General features: G+C 35.9%; 4 protein-coding genes across 6 annotated transcripts in view; all 4 read right to left on the minus strand.

The window, feature by feature from the left end:
• The window catches only part of LOC107737869 (P2X purinoceptor 4-like), a 4,580-nt gene extending 1,922 nt beyond the window's left edge, over window positions 1-2,658 (minus strand). The window contains exons 1-5 of one of the 3 annotated variants that reach the window (XM_016549507.1): window positions 1,822-2,658; window positions 1,582-1,729; window positions 572-643; window positions 279-351; window positions 60-156 (exon numbers count right to left, since the gene is read on the minus strand). In XM_016549507.1, the coding sequence (XP_016404993.1) occupies window positions 60-156; window positions 279-351; window positions 572-643; window positions 1,582-1,729; window positions 1,822-1,961 (530 nt within the window). In that variant the 5' untranslated portion in view covers window positions 1,962-2,658. The other 2 variants (XM_016549506.1, XM_016549508.1) reach the window with 2 other exon arrangements.
• A 79-nt stretch (window positions 2,659-2,737) lies between these two features.
• Window positions 2,738-5,359, minus strand: LOC107737872 (glutathione S-transferase theta-1-like). Its single transcript, XM_016549512.1, has 5 exons — window positions 5,123-5,359; window positions 4,642-4,729; window positions 3,995-4,145; window positions 3,601-3,777; window positions 2,738-3,483 (listed from the first exon to the last, which is right to left on the minus strand). Exons 1-5 carry the CDS (start codon window positions 5,232-5,234, stop codon window positions 3,283-3,285), a joined length of 729 nt encoding a protein of 242 aa, XP_016404998.1. The 5' UTR covers window positions 5,235-5,359; the 3' UTR covers window positions 2,738-3,282.
• Window positions 5,360-6,162: 803 nt separating this feature from the next.
• Window positions 6,163-7,676, minus strand: LOC107737884 (D-dopachrome decarboxylase-A-like). The gene is made up of 3 exons (XM_016549522.1): window positions 7,494-7,676; window positions 7,204-7,379; window positions 6,163-6,790 (listed from the first exon to the last, which is right to left on the minus strand). The coding sequence occupies exons 1-3, from the start codon at window positions 7,599-7,601 to the stop codon at window positions 6,718-6,720; spliced, it is 357 nt and encodes a 118-aa protein (XP_016405008.1). The 5' UTR covers window positions 7,602-7,676; the 3' UTR covers window positions 6,163-6,717.
• A 752-nt stretch (window positions 7,677-8,428) lies between these two features.
• LOC107737885 (coiled-coil-helix-coiled-coil-helix domain-containing protein 10, mitochondrial-like) lies at window positions 8,429-11,289 on the minus strand. Its single transcript, XM_016549524.1, has 4 exons — window positions 11,084-11,289; window positions 10,280-10,508; window positions 9,180-9,321; window positions 8,429-8,559 (listed from the first exon to the last, which is right to left on the minus strand). The coding sequence occupies exons 1-4, from the start codon at window positions 11,125-11,127 to the stop codon at window positions 8,540-8,542; spliced, it is 435 nt and encodes a 144-aa protein (XP_016405010.1). The 5' UTR covers window positions 11,128-11,289; the 3' UTR covers window positions 8,429-8,539.
• Between the last annotated feature and the right edge of the window lie 6,589 nt (window positions 11,290-17,878).

Below are 17,878 nucleotides of genomic sequence, written 5' to 3' on the forward strand. Positions count from 1 at the left end.
ACACACACACACACACACACACACACGTGTATAAAATATATATACATATAGGATTTTACTTTGGGGGTTCAACAATCTTCTCTAAAGGACACCAGGACAGCACTTCACAAGACTTCACTGTGTCATTGTAATTGACACATCTACCTGTCCGAACACCTGAAAAAAATAAAATGCATTGTTTTATTTATACAAAATGATGTTTGCTGTCTAAACAGATGGGATTGCAAAGATCATTAGTCACAGTTAGAGTCATCTTGCATTTAATGTATGAGCCATACCATCTCCACGAGCATCATTGAAGCCTCTTTTGCAGTCCCTGTGAGAAGTGCATATGGATGCTGGGGTCGGATTCTAAGTTACACAAGTTAAAATGAGATTAAGATACATGATACTGACAGAAAGATTTGAGCAATATTTTCTAATTCTACTATTTATTAGTTTAGCTGACGTTTTCTCTATTATTTCAAATAATTTAATTGTGCAATTACTATTTGGTATTTGATTTCAGCCAGTAACGTTTGTTTTAATCGGTTAGTGACAAAAGAGCACTATGCCTCCCATAATGACTCACCTCAGCACATTTCGACTGTGTTTGATTTGGGGTGATGATCATATTGGTCAGCACAAAGAATGATCCATCCTCCTGAAACATTCAAAAACACGTGATTTCAAGTAATACCTAAAAATATACTTCCTCCTAACTGAATAATGCCAGAGGTACGGACACTTTTCATTTCCTTAAAGACAGTGTAAACTGCTAAATTACATTCACTGCCATCAGTAAACAGTATGGTCAAATGTTTAATGTGCCGTTTTGATGAACAACAGTGTATAAGACACTTATCAAAAAAAGTCAACATTATTTCAAATCAATTATATTTAAATCATTAATAATTAAAATGCAAAATCTAAGAATCAGGAGAAACTCAGCACCACTGAGTTCTCATTTGACATTATTTAATGCAGCGTACAACTGTTAGCAAATTTGTATAGGCAAATTTAGTGGTTTCTGTACTCTTCAAAACAACATGATATTTACTCATGTTGTTTCTTTTGAAACGTTAAAGGCTAGTTGAGCAGTGCATGTAATGAGTTCAAGTTTTAAATAAAAGTCTGCTTTCAGAAAATGAGAAAAACATTTTTAAAGCATATATTAATTTAGTTTCCCTAACTTTTAAAAATAAACTATTTGAAATGACTTGAAATTAATCAAGTTTAATTATTTGACAGCCTGTATGTATGAATAAACAAGCATGAAAACGAAAAAGTTTCTAGTGTAGTAATACTGACTAAAGTCTGAATGACTTTGGACCTATAAAGTTTGAAAACCACTGGTTTAAGATCATTAAACCAAACTTGTTACACCCAACACTGATTTCCCAAGAGACATTGTTCAAAATCTGTGTATATTCCAAAAGAGTGCACACAGCCCTTGAGTAAAGAGTTAACACAATACAATGTATGAGCATGCAGGTGCAGCCATATCCTCTTCATAACCCATGAAGGTGGTGGAACCAGTGAGGTTAGCGGGCATTTAAATCGTCTAGCCTGTACCTCCTCTTCGTCAAATCGACGGACTACCTGAGGTGGGATGATGTAGTCAGCCACATCCCAGATCCGTTCACCCAACTCAGTAGTGTTTGTGAGAGCAATGCCTTTCACTTTGGTCGTGACAGAGCTGAGGACGGTGTCCGTGTCCTGGTAGCCTTTCTTAAGAACACACACATACCTGTAATCAAACAAGGAAGTTATTTAAGAATACAGTTTCATTATACTCGTATGTGCTCTTTATGTATTTATTATACGAACAAGTTAACTCACCCGATGACGTAGGCTATGACTAAAGCTTGAGTGAACCGATTCAGCGTTCCCACTTTCCTGCTTCTTATCACTAATATTTTTGACGTATAGTAGTCGAAAAAACACTCACCTACTGAATCACAGCAACCTTTTTTGCTCATTATGATCGCTTGAACGAAACCGTAAAATTAACTACTTCTCCCTTCCTGTTCACTCATGGTCACAAGTTTTGTAGGTTATTAACTTTCCACGACGCCGCAGTGCGGTCCAAACTTTACACACTTCCCGCTGAATTGTCGTTTCACTTTCTGAGACTGAAGATCATGTACTACTCAAGAACAGTTTTAAAAGAATAGTTGACATTTTTGTCACGAGCTACACTGAAGGTGGTTCCTTTTGCACATGGAGCATTTGTATTGAAATGATGACGCTGCTGTTTTCTGCACAATGAAAGTGAACGGTGTCCGGAGGAAACAACTGATGTTTTGGTCTATCTAAACAAGGTTTTGAAGTACCACTGAGCTCTCACTTGACCATTATTTTACTGCAGAATACAACTGCCCACAAATTAATTAAGCCCATATTTTGCATAGGCAAATTATGCTACTCCTGAAGATAACAAGTGAAGGTTTACCGTGAGCCTCTCAAACCAAGTAATAATTTAACAAAAATAAATCCAACTGTACAACTCATGCCCGTTATTTCAGCTTTTCTGAAGCCATATGATAGCTTTTTATGCAAAATTAACTAACATTTTAGTTATTGTCCCAGTTTTTACTATCTGTTCCTCTTAACAGAAAACCACAAAGCCCAACATGTTCATTCGAATGTAGTACTAAATATGGAAGAATGAAATACAAATAAATTAGATAAATAAATCTAAAAACAAATAACTCTTGTAGAGAAAAGGGTAAAATAAATACACCACAGAGACTGATCACAAAATATAGATTTATTGACAATATTGGAGAGATGGAAATGCTGACAATGTACCCCTTTTCTCTACAAGAAATTAACAAAATGTGATATTCCTTATCGTGCATTTTTTTTTGTTGCAGGAATTTGGCAGGAAACCATATAATATCTGATTACATTCCATTAACACAGAGGGAGGAAACATTCCTCCCAGCTCCTTCCCATGGGTGTTAAGTGATTTTCTGAAACAATGCTGTATTGAGTGTCTGTGTTATTGCCTAGTTTTTTTCAAATGATAAGGTCACAGTGCAGCAATTCAGATTTTGAGAGCGAACACAGCTGGAAACGTGCTATTTCACAGTTTGCTTCTTTTTGAGGTCACACAGAAACATTGATGATTATTGGATCCATTCACTGAAAAATGGCAAAGGCTATATGTCGTATACAATTTAAGCTAATTAATTTCATTCTTAGTGATTACACAAAATGGAAAGTGTAGTTAGAAAATTATAAAGTACTTTTTCCTGAATAACTGACTGTTTTAACCAACAATGTCTACCAGTTTGTTTATGAGAGGAAATATCTCAAAATTTTAGGTTTGAAGTGCTCCATCTTTTTGGGGTCCATGGTTTTCACTGCCTCCTGGGCATAAAGAATTGCCTGGTGGGCCTCATCAAACAGCTCAGCCCCAATTTCTGCTCTGACTCTGTCCTTCCATGCCTTGAGTTTGGGTCTGTTCTCAAACACATCCATACCAGCACCTACAGGCTGAAACAAAAAGGCGTTATTTAAGTATAAAACGACTGTCAGATATCATCTGCCTTAAATTCTCAAATCATAATATTGCTTCACCCGAAACTGAATAATTTGCATACATAGGCCTACCTGCATGATTTCCACAATAGCAACCAAGTCAGCCAATGAGATCTGATCACCAACAATGAACGGTCTGTCTTGCAGAAACTTCTCCTCAAAAAGGTTTAGTGATGCATTAAGATCCTCTACTGCATTGTCCATCTTTTCCTTCGGGATCTCAACTTCTAAAGCTTTAGGAATCAAGAGCTACAGCAAAACAAGAAAACTACTTAATTCCATTTATAAATAAGTACACTAAAAAGTTAGCAGTTAACCGTGTAGCAATTCTAAAGACTAGGCAGGCTTCAGTTGGTCACAGAACAACAGGAGTGAACCATCAGCTTGGGAGCTGCTGAAATCTAAATGTTGTTCTGTTTACCACAGACACAGTACCTTTGAACGAAAATAAATTTACTTCACTCACCTTAAACCAGAACATCTTGGATCCATGTATCCGTATGGCAGAGTGTTGCCATGATAGATATTCGTTTACTCTAGCACACTTCTGCAAGTCAGCTGGGTACCAGTGGTCTGGAGTGTGGAACTTCTCAGCCAGGTACAGCATAATCGCAACACTACAGGAAGTAACACTTTATTTACTCAAGAGTTTCACAAGAGACACAAAATAAACAGGTGAACAGTGGTTTTCAACCAGAGGGCTTCAGAAATTTCCAAAGGGCCTCAAAATTACTTAAAATGGTTTAACGTCAAAGAAAAAAAAGCATAAACATTTAGAAAATAAGATTAAATAACAACTCTTATTTAATTCGTATATAAAAAACAATAAAAACATAATTATTTTAATTTTAAATAGAATTATTTTAGTTACTTTAAAAAAGCTTTAATGAGGAAAAAAAATTAACTTAAATGATTTTAGCAAATGGCTGCAATATAACAAAGAGTGAAAAATTTAAGGGGGTCTGAATACTTTCCGTACCCACTGTATATATATATATTGGGAGTGTCCTAGGAGCAAAATAATTAACATACTATTACAAGCTATTTTTATCACTATTAAGTCTTAAATTAAATTGAAAACATGGAAAACCTTGCTATCCATAGACCACATACCTTTCAGCCAAGCAAAAGTCTCCATCTTTGATTGCTGGTACTTTTCTTAGCAGGTTGATTTTCCCATATTCTTCACTATACTGATAACCTGAGGGACAGATCTCATATTTACGTTTTGGAAAAATACTCATATAATAATATTAGGGTGATCATTGTGTACAACTGGCACAATGTAAAAGCTCTAAGACGTGCAGGAACGGCATAACTGCCAGATTAGTGATTCACAGCATTAAATCCCGTAATACCTATAAACCACATCTGCCTATATCAATAAAAGATTACATTCTGTAGTCTAACCACAACTTCTCACACAGAAATATAACAAAAAGGGAAAAAAGACTGTTGCAGTTCTTTATGAAAATGAAGAACTTCCATAAAGTCTGTAAGCTTTTCCTTCCTATAAAGAAGTTTTGGTGAATGCTTCAAAATCAAGGTAAAATGCACTTAACACGGTTTAAGATACTGTAACACCATATTGTACCTTCAAAAAGCGAAATCTTCTTGTAGTCGAACTGGATGTCGTTTTTCTTGGCAAAAATGTAAACAGAGCGACATGGCTGCGAAAACAGATCCAAGTACATTTCCAAAGACATTTTCTGAAAAGTATCTGACTTCTATACTAAAACACAACCCAGTGAAAACTGCAATGAAATGACTGTTCCCCGTTGCACAAGAATCGCCTGCTACTGCTGCGTCTGCTACACCACACCCCGCTGAACTCTGTTCCTAACCCTCTGCCAACTGGGGGAAAGAAAAACTAGTCGATCTCATCGTGAGTGTGTGGAATTTGATCACAAAGGACACAGAATGACTTAATATTATAACCACTTTAAATTGATCAAGCTTTTAAGCACTATAATTCGACTATGAAATGAGAACTTTGTGTTTAGCTATAAACTTTGAATCATTTTATTTTCATTCTTCTCTCTTGCAATTAACGCCATCTGTCGGAACTCGAGGGTATTTTAATCGTGACAGTTCATAGAACGTTCATCTCTTCAAATATCATATTTTAATTTGAAGAATTGCTGTCAAAACAGTTTTTTTAAGATCTAAAACTAACATATTGAAGATACCCCCTACATAGCTTAAATATTATACTAATAAACTACTTTTATGACGTCTTTAGAAAACTTGCCTGGTGGTAAAATTGTCTATTGAAAAAAATTGTGTAGGATTTTCAGAAATTGATAGTAAATTTCAAAAATAATTACAAAGAATCATTAGTAAGACGCTGACTTAATTTAAGTAGTTCTTGTAAAACATAATCCAGTAATCTTTGAAGAATCAGTTTTCACAGTATCACTAATAAATAGTATGATTTCACAATTACAATGTATTTCATGTTTATTTGTGTGCAAGAAAAGTGAGTGTTCTTCTTTTCTTCTTGAACCACGAAACGCATACTGTAGATCCAAACTGCTCGTCTACCCTGGAAGCAAATGCTACCCACATCATCCCAAAACTCCTGAATGAATTACACAGATGCTTTATTCAAGAGTGTTTTTATTGTTTTTCCATTTAATTTTTTTTAGCAAATTTCTGAATCCATGTACTTAACAAACACAGCTGATGATAAAGACATTTTGTGTGCACTTATACTCTGTGCTATGCAACTGACATCTGTGTAAATCAAAACTCACTTTTTGTCCTCAGCTGACTACATGGTTATGGATATTTCTATGGCTTTTGTAAGCTGGTCATTATGGTCTGATTTGACCCGTAGATGTGTTTGACAGATGAACTGATTGATTGAATATGGCACGTTCTCTGGAAAAGTGATTAACACTGAGCAATTCAAACAATTAACTATATAATATAACTTGATCGACTTATTTTCCTTATTGTCTAAAAATAGACACATCCAACCCAATATATTGATTTCCTATCAAAATGCTAAATGCATTTTATATTTATTTTAGTAAAGTGATTATTTTTAAATCACAGGCTACTATTCAAGAAAATCAGGAAATATTCTTATTCCTATAAGAACAAAACGGTCCTATCATCCAGGAGCAATGCGTGTCCAGCTAGTTGAATCCCAAACAGGAATCACACATAAAAGAATGTGAAGTCTTATAAGAAGCTCATCACTGTTCCTTTCTTTCCAATCTGCCATGGCTCCAGAGGGTAGAACAATATCAAAATACTGCAAGAGTGAACACAGAAGAGAGAAAAAATCAGGACATTATATTTTATAACACAAACAATGGCTTGATCAAAAGTCCCATTTAATGCAATTAAATTACACCATTTCGTGGCCATTTTGAAGCAATGCCACTATTAAAAATGAGCGCTGATTTGCTACAGTGGCAGGTGGGATTTATAATTAAGGGGGAGGGACATTATCATTCCAGGAAGCATTTTATTGGACAAAAATAGACACGCCCATTAATGCAATGTCAATCAATAATATTTTGGTTTGTATTTCAGATATGTATGTTAAGTTTACTAGATTTTACGCACTACATTGCAACTTTCAACAAGTTGCCAAATATTAATGTAGGTAAGTAACCAGTACATTCAAAGTGTGTTCAACCCGTAATTTTTTTATTAATTTACCGGTCATCGCTAAGCCCAAGCTCTCCTTTCAGAAACTGGAAGATTTTGGCGCTATGCTCCTTATTTTTCTCCGCAGTATCAGTCACTCCTAAGGCAGACAAGGACATCAACAAACACGGGGAGCTGGACCCCGAGATCATCATCGGCAGGTCAGTCTTCACCACCAGATTCATCCTCTGAAGACATGAACCATTGCGTTACATGACGGCGGAACTTTAAGATCTATGATTAAGGTCAAGACATTTAACGTGAAGAGAGAACCATTACATAACCAATGCTACAATACTCACGTCTTCCGGTTTCCCCAAAGCTGCAGCCAATGTAGTACAGAGTCCTTTCAGCAAGTCTTCTGGAAACTTGCTTGCAGGTAAATTGGTTTCTACATTTATGAACGGCATTATTATTTCACAGTTACTGCTGCTGACTAGTGTGAGAATGACCCGTTGTGGCTTCGTTTCCTTGTGAAAAATCGCTTTCTCTGATTGGTTGAAAGACAGAGACGCCTGTTCACCGAGCTCTGTGATTGGTCAGCGTGCCGCATTCCTTTCACGCCTCTTGAGTTGTGATTTGAACAAGTTGAATTGTTTATCAAAATTAATGTTACTATAATTATACATTTTAGAAAATTGTGTTTTTATGCTGCATATTAAATCAATTCCTTTGTTTTTTTATGCTGCATATTAAATCAATTCCTTTGTTCTTTCTTGTTTGTGTGTGTGAAGTAAAAAATGCTATCAATATTTGTGACAAAAGGAGAGATTGTGTTATCAAGACCTGCTGTGCAAACTTAGTTTGGAAAGAGTGTGATATAACTTGTTACTTTTGTTTGCTTTACTTTTGTTTTGTAACTCTATTAGATACGTGTAAATCGTAAACACGACTATATCAAAATGGACCTGTTCCACATGCACATAAAACAGTGTAATGCGCAAATCAAGTACTTGAGTAAAAGTGCAGATCCGTATAATAAAATATTACTCCAGTAAAAGTAAAAGTACTCCTTTTTCAATTTTACTCGAGTGAAAGTACTAAAGTACTCGATTTTTTATGTACTTAAGTAAAAAAGTACTGATAGATAGATTTATTTTGCAATTTTATATAGGCTACTTAATTTAATTTTATATTAGCACATATTTTTTATAAAATAACAGTCAAAGAAAAAAGATAAATAGCAGCTTTTTAATTGTACAACCTCATTTACATGATCAGACATTCAAAAGTACCAATGTGTATTTCATAACTATAAACATAAGTAATTCACATTAACTGCTGGAAATATTGATATTCTGGACCAATATTCGACTACATTTAGTGTTTAAATCTCCCATGCTCTCCATCACACCAGAGATGTTACACCTAAAGGGACAAAAGGTCATCAGAAGGTCATTCCACGGACAACAGGTTTTTAATAAAATAGTACATTAATGCATGTGTATCTCTCATTCTTAAGTATTTCTTACCAAATATTGTTTGGCAGTTTCAACTAGGGCTGTGCAATTAATTGCATGCGATTGTCATGCGCATCTCGTCAGTAAAGCCGGTCCCGTGATTAGTAGTAAATCGCCATCACCTGCTTTCAGATGGAGTGGCATTTAATACACAGAGCTGACAAGTTCACTGACAAGCTACACGATATCGCGTTCATAATCGAATGCGATTCATCTGCGATTATGAACGCGATATCGTGTAGCTTGTCAGTGAACTTGTCAGCTCTGTGTATTAAATGCCACTCCATCTGAAAGCAGGTGATGGCGATTTACTACTAATCACGGGACCGGCTTTACTGACGAGATGCGCATGACAATTGCATGCGATTAATTGCACAGCCCTAATTTCAACCACTCTGAAACAAAATCACTATCCAATTTGGAATTTCTTTGTGTTGTCTGTGAGATTCACATAAAAGCATGTGACTTGCATGTAGTACAGTCCTAGATAAGGATCATGTCTAATGTCCGTGTTGACGAGAAGCTTACCATGTGAGAGTCTGCACTGCTTAAGAGCTTCATTGAAGCCTTCACACAAGCTCAGATCAGCCTGAGTCGTGGCACAGTCCAGAAACTGCCTCACCTCAAAGAGACATGGGCCAGACTGAGAGGGTGGAAGTCGTGAGGGCTCCTGCAAGCATAAATAAAAGATGAGGGGATGTAGCCACTGTCATGCTTCTTAGTTTTTTCCATATTCTTCATGAAAATAAAAAATGCATCTTTTCACCACCGCATAAATGCATGCCAGGGTTGTATTTTATGGAAAATTGCACCCATTTTTTTTTTTAAATGATGTTGTCAGTATGAACTGTTGCTACTATAGACTGCAATAGTCCTGCTCCAGAATTTAAAAAAAAAACATTAATTTTCTCTATAGAGGAATTGATTTTTAACTAACTTTGAAATTGGACTAAAAAAAAAACTAAAGAAAGACCTACTGTGAGCTACGGGGCTGTTAATAAATGATGCATACTTTTGCTAAAACTGTTAATCCACATTATTTTATTTTTTAAAACAATCCTGTTTAACAGTGGAATTCCTAAAAAAAAAAACATTTCCCATGATTCTGCAAAGAAATCTCCAATAAAAAAATCAAAACAAGCAAATCACTACAAAAGAACTCTTTAGCGCCCGCCCATTCCCAAGAATCACTGCAAATGACATAATCAGCCTCCCTACACTGTCAAATAACTTAAATATAGGTATATTATATTGCATGTGAATATTTTGCAATACATGTAAAATATACTATTTCTATCTACACAATCTTTAAATGCAATGCTTCATGGTATTGTAGTTCTTTCCCTCATTAAAGCCTATAAGTACACAGTCTTTTACGCAACGACTTTCTATCCAATTTTATTATTTTTATTTTTATATATTTTTTTGCATCAAATCAAAGTTTGTAATGTCTTGCTTCACCTCGTAGCTGGTTAGTTTGGTTCATAGCTTATAAATTGTTTAATAAAAACTTTTAAAAATCCCTGTTAATGACAAAATTACCAAGGCCACTGAAAAAGTGCAAAAGATTTGTGTGATGATTCATCAAAATATTTTTCCAGAGAAATATGGCTTTTTATAGGTATCACCTGAGATGTTGGTGCTGGTTTGGGTGCCTCTGAGCTGCTGCCTCCGCTGAAAGCACCTGTGATGGCACTGCCCACCACGTGCCCTACGGCCGAGCCGACTGCCACTCCAGCAGCTGTGGTGGCCATCTGGGCCATGAGACCTGGCTGCTTGGGCTGGGCCGTGGCAGGGGCCATTGCCATCGGAGGAGGTGGTGGTGCGGGGGCTGGAGCGTAGGATGGGGCAGGAGCACTGAGTAGAATACAAAGTGAAATATGTTATAAAATAACAAAGTATAAAACCCACTATAAAATCCCATAAAAGTAGCTCATCTTGGCATATGCCTTGTAAAGAATATACATAGAAAATAGGATATAAAGAAAATATTTTACATTAACCTGAATCAGTATCTCATGATGAAGACTGTTCACACATGAAGACACATGATGTCTTTGAGCTGCTTTTGGCAACTTCAGATGGAAAGAAGATAAAGTCTTAAACCTGGTTTGCGTCATAGGCTATCAAATGACAGACATTACGCATAAATAAATACATTTAAATAAATAAATAAATACTAAGCAGCTATTAAGGGTTTTCCACTTAGAATATCATGCTTTTGGTTCGACCTTTCACCTACTGCTCTGGATGTATTTGGGATACGCAAAAGGAATAAGCGAACAAACAATCAAGTATTCAGTCTAATATTTTTTATGAGCAGTCTAGTGTTTTTCTTGAGTACTGCTGACATATCTAACTTTACCCCTACATTTAGTCAAAGTTAGCTTGCAGGTGCGTTACAAAACTATCAGCCAAAGTGTCTGAGATACCTCGCTGGTGCCGGTGAAGGACGACTGCGACTTCCTCTTGCCATTCCAAAAGTAGATAGTAACCACAATCAATCCCCAGTTATTATTATAAAGTCGCAAACAAGCGCGAAGGTAGTTAAATCCACTCTATCCACGCACAGACTACTGAATGACAGCCGGTAGACGCACACGCACGTGCCTTTGACCGTGTGTGGTTATACATTCGTGGCGCATGCGCGCGTCAGTGTTCTAGAAAAGCGCAGTGAATTTTAGTTTTATATATTTTTTTACGTATGCGATTAGTTATTTTTATGTAAATGTATTATATGTAACCGTTCCATTTACCCTTATGAGATTTCAAAAATGTTATAAGCTACCATGGTAGAACATTCTCTCTTATAAGATGTGTGTGACGTTCAATATGCCAGATTTCATGTAGAATGATTTGTCTTTTATTTCGTTTCGTTTTCTAAGTTCATCTGTTTGCAAATCCGAAAACATTCCTTATATTTTAATAACCAAACTTTTTTGCTAAACAGAAACACATTTGAAGGCGCTAGATCATCTTATGTCACAATCATTCCCACTAGATGGCACTAAAATATCGGTATTGGAAGCATCGTTGTGAACTCAGTGCCTTTTGAATTTTGAACTGTTAAAATGGGGCAATTTCAGTTCTGCACAAAATAGAGAGATTATTTAGAGGGAAGAAGCGGGGGGGGTAAAACATCTATTTTATAATAGATAAAAACATCTATTATGTTTTATTGCAACATCTGCTTTTATAGAGATTTTATATGAGATTCTTTTATTGTTTAAGAATTCTTAAGAATTTTTTTGTTTTATTTTTCAGTTGTAAATAACTGGAAGAATACTAGCTATTTGTATTTTTGGGGAAATAGAAGTTAACCTTTTCCCCAGAGTGTCATGTAGAATGAACCATTCTGTCAACATTTACCTCATGTTATTTCATAATGACATTCTTTCTTGTGCTGCAAAAGTCCATTTGCTTTCATAGTATAAACATTCTGATAGATAAACTTTTTTTCTTCTAGACAAGAAAGTCATACAGGTTTTGGAATAACATAAGGGTGAGTAAATGACAAAATTGTTATTTTTATGTGAACTATCCCTTTAAATTCTTAAATCACACGTGGCATCTACTATAATCTTGTTTTTGTCCGAGAAGAAATTGTAATCTGAAATGGAAAAGTGTAATTTGACTAAAATGCTTTGCAGGGACATAAACATGTTGATAAAAACAGCACAAATAATGCCCAAAATTGTGCTGTGGTTACAGCTGGCCTGATAATTTCTGCTTAGTGTGTGATGTGGGGGGAGCTCAAATTTACTTAAATTGGCATGATTCACATCCCAATCTCAGATGGCAGGCAGTGATTCAGCATCCATTTGGCTTTGTAAAAGGTTCTGCCTTATTTCACCATGATAGGTGGTCTGTTGCACCTCTATATTAGTGACTTTATATGAGATTGAACTTAAAGAACCATTAGGGCTCAATAGGAATACTGTGTCCATATGGTCTGTGATGAGGCGGTCCGTGCATCTGATCTCCACAGGTGTCCCTGGTGAATTCCAGAATGATTCACAAGGTCTAAAAAGCAGTTACAAATCAAAGATCCCAGACCTGAGAAACCAAAGGGAACTGGGAATTACCTGGCCACAGTGACTTTTGGTTGTGTCAGCATTTATTGTTCGTACTTGTTAAATACTTTAAATTAAATACATCTGGTGGATATTGCATCACAGTGATCCATTACAATTACCTTATATGAGTTCAGTATTAATATAACTAATGCTGAGTTGTTGCTATAGTACAAATTTTTAATACGGTGTAGTGGACTTCATTTTTCTTAGTCAAATGGTAGTTTATCGCAAAATAACGACTGTCAGCAGTCAGGTTATACTTGCATTATGTCTTTATAGATTAAGCTAAAGAGGTTTATGTATTTGAAACAAAACCTTGATCCAAATACAAAGACTGATGTATTACCACAGAAATATCATTGTGCCAACATTTTCATCTTGCATCACTGCTAAACGACAAGCTGCACAAAGCCAGCGTGTGTTTTATAACCTCCACTCCTTCTCCACCATGCTCTTTCTTGTGGTCACGGGCACATGGGATGGAGGGATCAGGGTGAGGAGGGGTAGAGGCTATGATTCATTTCCACTGGGCTTTCTTTCATGTTTCCACTGAGTGACGTTTAATAGAGCCTCAGGGGTCTGGTTGAAGCTGCTTCCATGGTGGAGTGTTTGAGGAGTCTGGCTTGCATTTTATCAGACTGAGGGGGCCCCGCAACCGAGAAAGAGGCTGACAACAGCACAAAAGAAGCTTGTTTTGAACCTCCTTGTCCTCATGATCGAACTCTTAGCTTTATTGTTCTTAATCAACATAGTTTTCACAAATAAACACATCATTAACAGCTGCATGCTGGTATGGAACATATATTATGAACCCCTGTTGTTCGACTGGTAAAGAATGGCACATGCATTCCGATCAAATATATACTGTACCTTGAAGGCTTTTTAAGTTGAATGCATAAATGTAAAGCAAAATAAGAGCGCTAGATTATTATTTGCTGCACAACATGCACAACAAATATGAACTATACACACACTTAAGCATTCACTAGGAGAGCCTTTTGTTTTTCATTAGAGGCTTCTGAATGCCATTCTTACCCCAAAGGTTCATGATCCTGGTGGGATGTGAGGGTTCCAGCATTGTAATTTCTTCACAGGATTCCTTATTATTGAAAAGTCCCATGAGGCACAGAGGAAGAAAAGGGAGGCTTCAGGTAGTTTTGTTTGTATGATCTTTTTCCACTGTTAACTTTCTCTCCGTAAGCGTCATTAGTGATACCCACATGTTACAAACCACTGAATCTTAAATAGTTGCACTCCCAAAATATAAATGCTTTAAACATTTGGCACTGAAACAAAGAACTTGTCTCAATCAGTAACACCCGTTTAACCCACCTATAACAGCAGACACAACTTCATTCTACTCTGTAATCAAATTTCACAATGCTGTGGGTGTTTTTTTTTTGTTTTTTTTTGGTGATAAAATACTAATTTAGCAGGAAAACTACAACGAGTCGCTGAGCCAGTCTATCTTTCTGCTTTGATCCTTGTCTAAGGGATAATTACTTAAATAAGCTCAAACTCTCTAGGGAAGAATTTCACCCGAGGAAATCTAAATTTAATGCACATAATGCACATTTAATGCACACATGCAAAAATGAATTTTCAGTATCATTACTCCAGTCTTCAGTGTCACATGATCTTTCACAAATCATTCCAATATGCTGATTTGGTGCTTAAGAAACATTTCTTATTATCAGTGTTGAAAACAGTTGTGCTGCTTAATATTTTAGTGGAAACCAAGGGTGTCACATGATCTTTCACAAATCATTCCAATATGCTGATTTGGTGCTTAAGAAACATTTCTTATTATCAGTGTTGAAAACAGTTGTGCTGCTTAATATTTTAGTGGAAACCAAGGATTCTTTAATAAATAGAAAGTACAGCACTTATTTGAAATAAAAATTTTGACTGGTCACTTTTGATCAGCTTAATGCATTCTTGCTGAATAAAAGTAACAATTTATTTCAAAAAGTTACTTATACTGACCCTAAACTTTTGAGCGGTAGTGTAACTGCATACATTATGTTCCCATATGTTTAATATGTGCTTTAGTGTCATTTCAGGTATTGCACTGACACCAAAATCACTTGTGGAGGAGAACCAGCTGGAGAAGGTATGAATTCAGATCATGTGCTTTATACATGAATCATTTGCAGGACACAGCAGGTCTCCCATCAGACCTCTTCAAATCTGTCTTTTACCACAAAACATGCATTTCCCTCCTGGCAAGAACCCAGAGCTGTCTCTCTCAATACATTTATTTTGACTCAACCCGACTTATTTTTGGAGGAATAAAAAAAGGACTATAATTCATGGAAGGGTGAAACAATAAGTGTTACCAGACACCTTGTAAAATGGAGTTCAAGTGTTGTATGTCAAAAGGCACATTTGTATTCCATTTACTTCTAAACATTACAGGCTCGGGTTACATTATGAGCTAGTGGTTGATATTAGAAATGTCTTTGATATGTTTAAATGTTTATGACTTTGGGAAAGCTGTGGTGTCAAAGGGTTAACAAACCCTAGCGTTTAGTTTGAGAAAAGTGGCTACACTCAAAAAAGTAGAATAAAGATTCCAAAAGGGCAGTGATGCCATAGAAGAACCTTTTGGGTTCCACTAAGAACCTTTCAGGGAAAAGTTCTTAAATGAACCATTTTTCGTAATTTAAAGAACATTACTTTTTCCAGAGGCTTTTAAAGTTCCATGGATGTTAAAGGTTCTCCCTGGAACCACAGATGCCAATAAAGAACCTTTATATTTGAGAGTGTAGGTGAAATCCACTCACAAAGGTTGTTGGGTTCAGGATGTTTGGATGTTTATCCACAGGATGGTGCTAAAATGTTTTAGAAGGATTCATGTTTTATGTAAGATTGAATCTGACAGTGCAGAAGATACATCTTAAAAAATAGATGAATGCCTCTGATCGATTTGGAGATTGCTGAGGAAAAATACAGCTGCAGTAGGAGATCATAGGGAAAAATGTTTTGAGAATAAAAGTAACATCTAAGATTCAAGCTCTCTGAAATTCCTTGAAATATTCAATGGACAAATTGAAACTTAAAGGTGACCTTTTGTGATTAGTTCAAATGAAGTTTAGAATTGAAAAATGGCCTTTAAATCTCTAATGTTGTTTTTATCAAAGAAGCATGCATTTCCCTTCAAGGGCAGCTATTGAAACCATCATCAGCCTACTCTTACAAAAACTGCTGCGTAGCAATTTTTTCTTGGTTTCCATCCAAATGCATGGAGCAAAATTAAACAAGGCTCTTTGTTGCAGTGACAGAGACAAAGAAGCATCTGACTCATTTGGCAGGAGTTCTAAAACGGGATATAGATATAGTTTCAGCATTTTCCCCATCCTACTCAGCTGTGATATAGTGATTATATCAAAATAAAATGAAAAACTGCCAAAAGTATATGAGAAGAAAAATCAAGCTCAAAGTGCAAAGTACAAGTCCAAGTGCAAAAATAAGAATGCTGTCCGTGTCAGTCAAAATGAGTCAGTCGAATGCTGTCTAGACATTAAAGACGCAGTAAATCAGAACTACATTACCATATGTGTATGCACACACAGACTCCTTTTTTATTAATACATTTTTTTTTAAATAATAGTAAATTCATTAAAACTTTGAAAAAACACAAATGAAAGTATGAGATATTGACATGTTAAACAAATCAAAATCCCTTATATTGAAGGTTCTACAAAGTAATGATGTGTAAATTATCAACTTTACTTTGGAAGGATAATACAAAGTTGTTCCTATAAAGTAAATACTTGGCACTGGCACATCAGGTGCACTGTTTTTAAAAAAACACATATCATTATCCATTAATTTTATGGACATTTCTGTTAGCGCTAAAACACAACACAATGCAAAGTTCAAAATACAAGTAAAACTATTTCAAAAAATCAATATGGTCAAATTAATTTGGAAAATTCCTATATATTAATACGAGGCCGGTTTCATGAAAATGCGTATAAATAGTACGCCAAAAAAAAACGAAAACTCGCGGTATTGATACGCAAAAATGTACTTTGCCGTGCATATGATACGCATGTGTTTGGCGTGCATATAATACGCAGTTTTCGCGTGCATATGATATGAAATTTGTTAGCGTGCATATGATACGCAGTTTTCGCGTACATATGATACGCATCTACCCCACAACCCTAAACCTACCCATCGCGTAGCATATACACGCCAAAGTCCATTTTTGCGTATCAATACCACGAGTTTTCGTTTTTATTTGGCGTACTATTTATATGCACTTTCATGAGATCGGGTTGATTAATACAGTACATTGTTCCAACTTACTGTTTTTTTTAGAGTGTGTAGATATTGGATGTGCTGTAAGACCTCTCCTCAAAACGTCAACTTCCTTAGTTGACACCCCGGACCGATGCTGTTCAAAAGAGATCAGCAAAGGCCCTTTAATTTACAGATCCTTCCCGAGCAGGCAATTTCCTCAACCATGGACTCAACACTAATGACACCGTTCATGCGCTTTAACCAGAGGCATCTGAGAAATGTGTCTTCTCATTGTCAGGTGCTTTTAGGTCAGGTGAATAAATCAAGCATGCCACTTTTTGAGCGGTGCCAAATCCAGAACAGTCTTTGTTTCAACCTCAAAAAATTCAGGCTGTATTTTACTCAGGTAAACCTTATCATCTGATGCATTTAACCCTTATGTTCTGTTGAGACAGACTTTAATGCTTTATGTGTTAATAATAGTAGTTTAAAAGTTAACCTGTTATAGTTCACCCAAAAATAATGCTCTCCCTCAGGCCATCCGGATGAGTCTGTTTCTTCACTGGAACAAATTTGGATAAATTTAGCAATACATCACTTGCTCACCAGTGGATCCTCTGGGTGCCGTCAGAATGAGAGTTCCAACAGCTGATAAAAACAACTCAATAATCCACAAATAATTCACATTCCAGTTCATCAATGCATGTCTTGTGAAGCAAAAAACTGTGTTTGTAATAAACAAATTCATCAGTAAGACTTGAAACTGGTTGCTTTGTGGCTATAAGTTCTTCATCCGTAATATTGCTTACTCCAGTGAAAAAGAAATAAGCACAGAACAAGCTCTGTTTACATGCGAAAATATTCCAAAACAGTTCTAAACAAATATTTTGGTAGAATTTG

Source organism: Sinocyclocheilus rhinocerous, unplaced genomic scaffold (assembly GCF_001515625.1).
Source record: "Sinocyclocheilus rhinocerous isolate Xijiao unplaced genomic scaffold, SAMN03320098_v1.1 scaffold374, whole genome shotgun sequence".
NCBI lineage: Eukaryota > Metazoa > Chordata > Actinopteri > Cypriniformes > Cyprinidae > Sinocyclocheilus > Sinocyclocheilus rhinocerous.

Coding starts and splice junctions, on each gene's coding strand:
- LOC107737885 (XM_016549524.1), bottom strand. CDS start 11,127: ATGGCAAGAGGAAGTCGCAGTCGTCCTTCACCGGCACCAGCGAG. Junction 10,509..11,083: donor CCTTCACCGGCACCAGCGAG/GTATCTCAGACA, acceptor TATTCTACTCAG/TGCTCCTGCCCCATCCTACG. Junction 8,560..9,179: donor GCAGTGCAGACTCTCACATG/GTAAGCTTCTCG, acceptor TTGTCCCTTTAG/GTGTAACATCTCTGGTGTGA.
- LOC107737884 (XM_016549522.1), bottom strand. CDS start 7,601: ATGCCGTTCATAAATGTAGAAACCAATTTACCTGCAAGCAAGTTTCCA. Junction 7,380..7,493: donor CTTTGGGGAAACCGGAAGAC/GTGAGTATTGTA, acceptor TCATGTCTTCAG/AGGATGAATCTGGTGGTGAA. Junction 6,791..7,203: donor CTTGGGCTTAGCGATGACCG/GTAAATTAATAA, acceptor TCACTCTTGCAG/TATTTTGATATTGTTCTACC.
- LOC107737872 (XM_016549512.1), bottom strand. CDS start 5,234: ATGTCTTTGGAAATGTACTTGGATCTGTTTTCGCAGCCATGTCGCTCT. Junction 3,778..3,994: donor CCAAGATGTTCTGGTTTAAG/GTGAGTGAAGTA, acceptor GTTTTGCTGTAG/CTCTTGATTCCTAAAGCTTT. Junction 3,484..3,600: donor CTATTGTGGAAATCATGCAG/GTAGGCCTATGT, acceptor TTTTTGTTTCAG/CCTGTAGGTGCTGGTATGGA.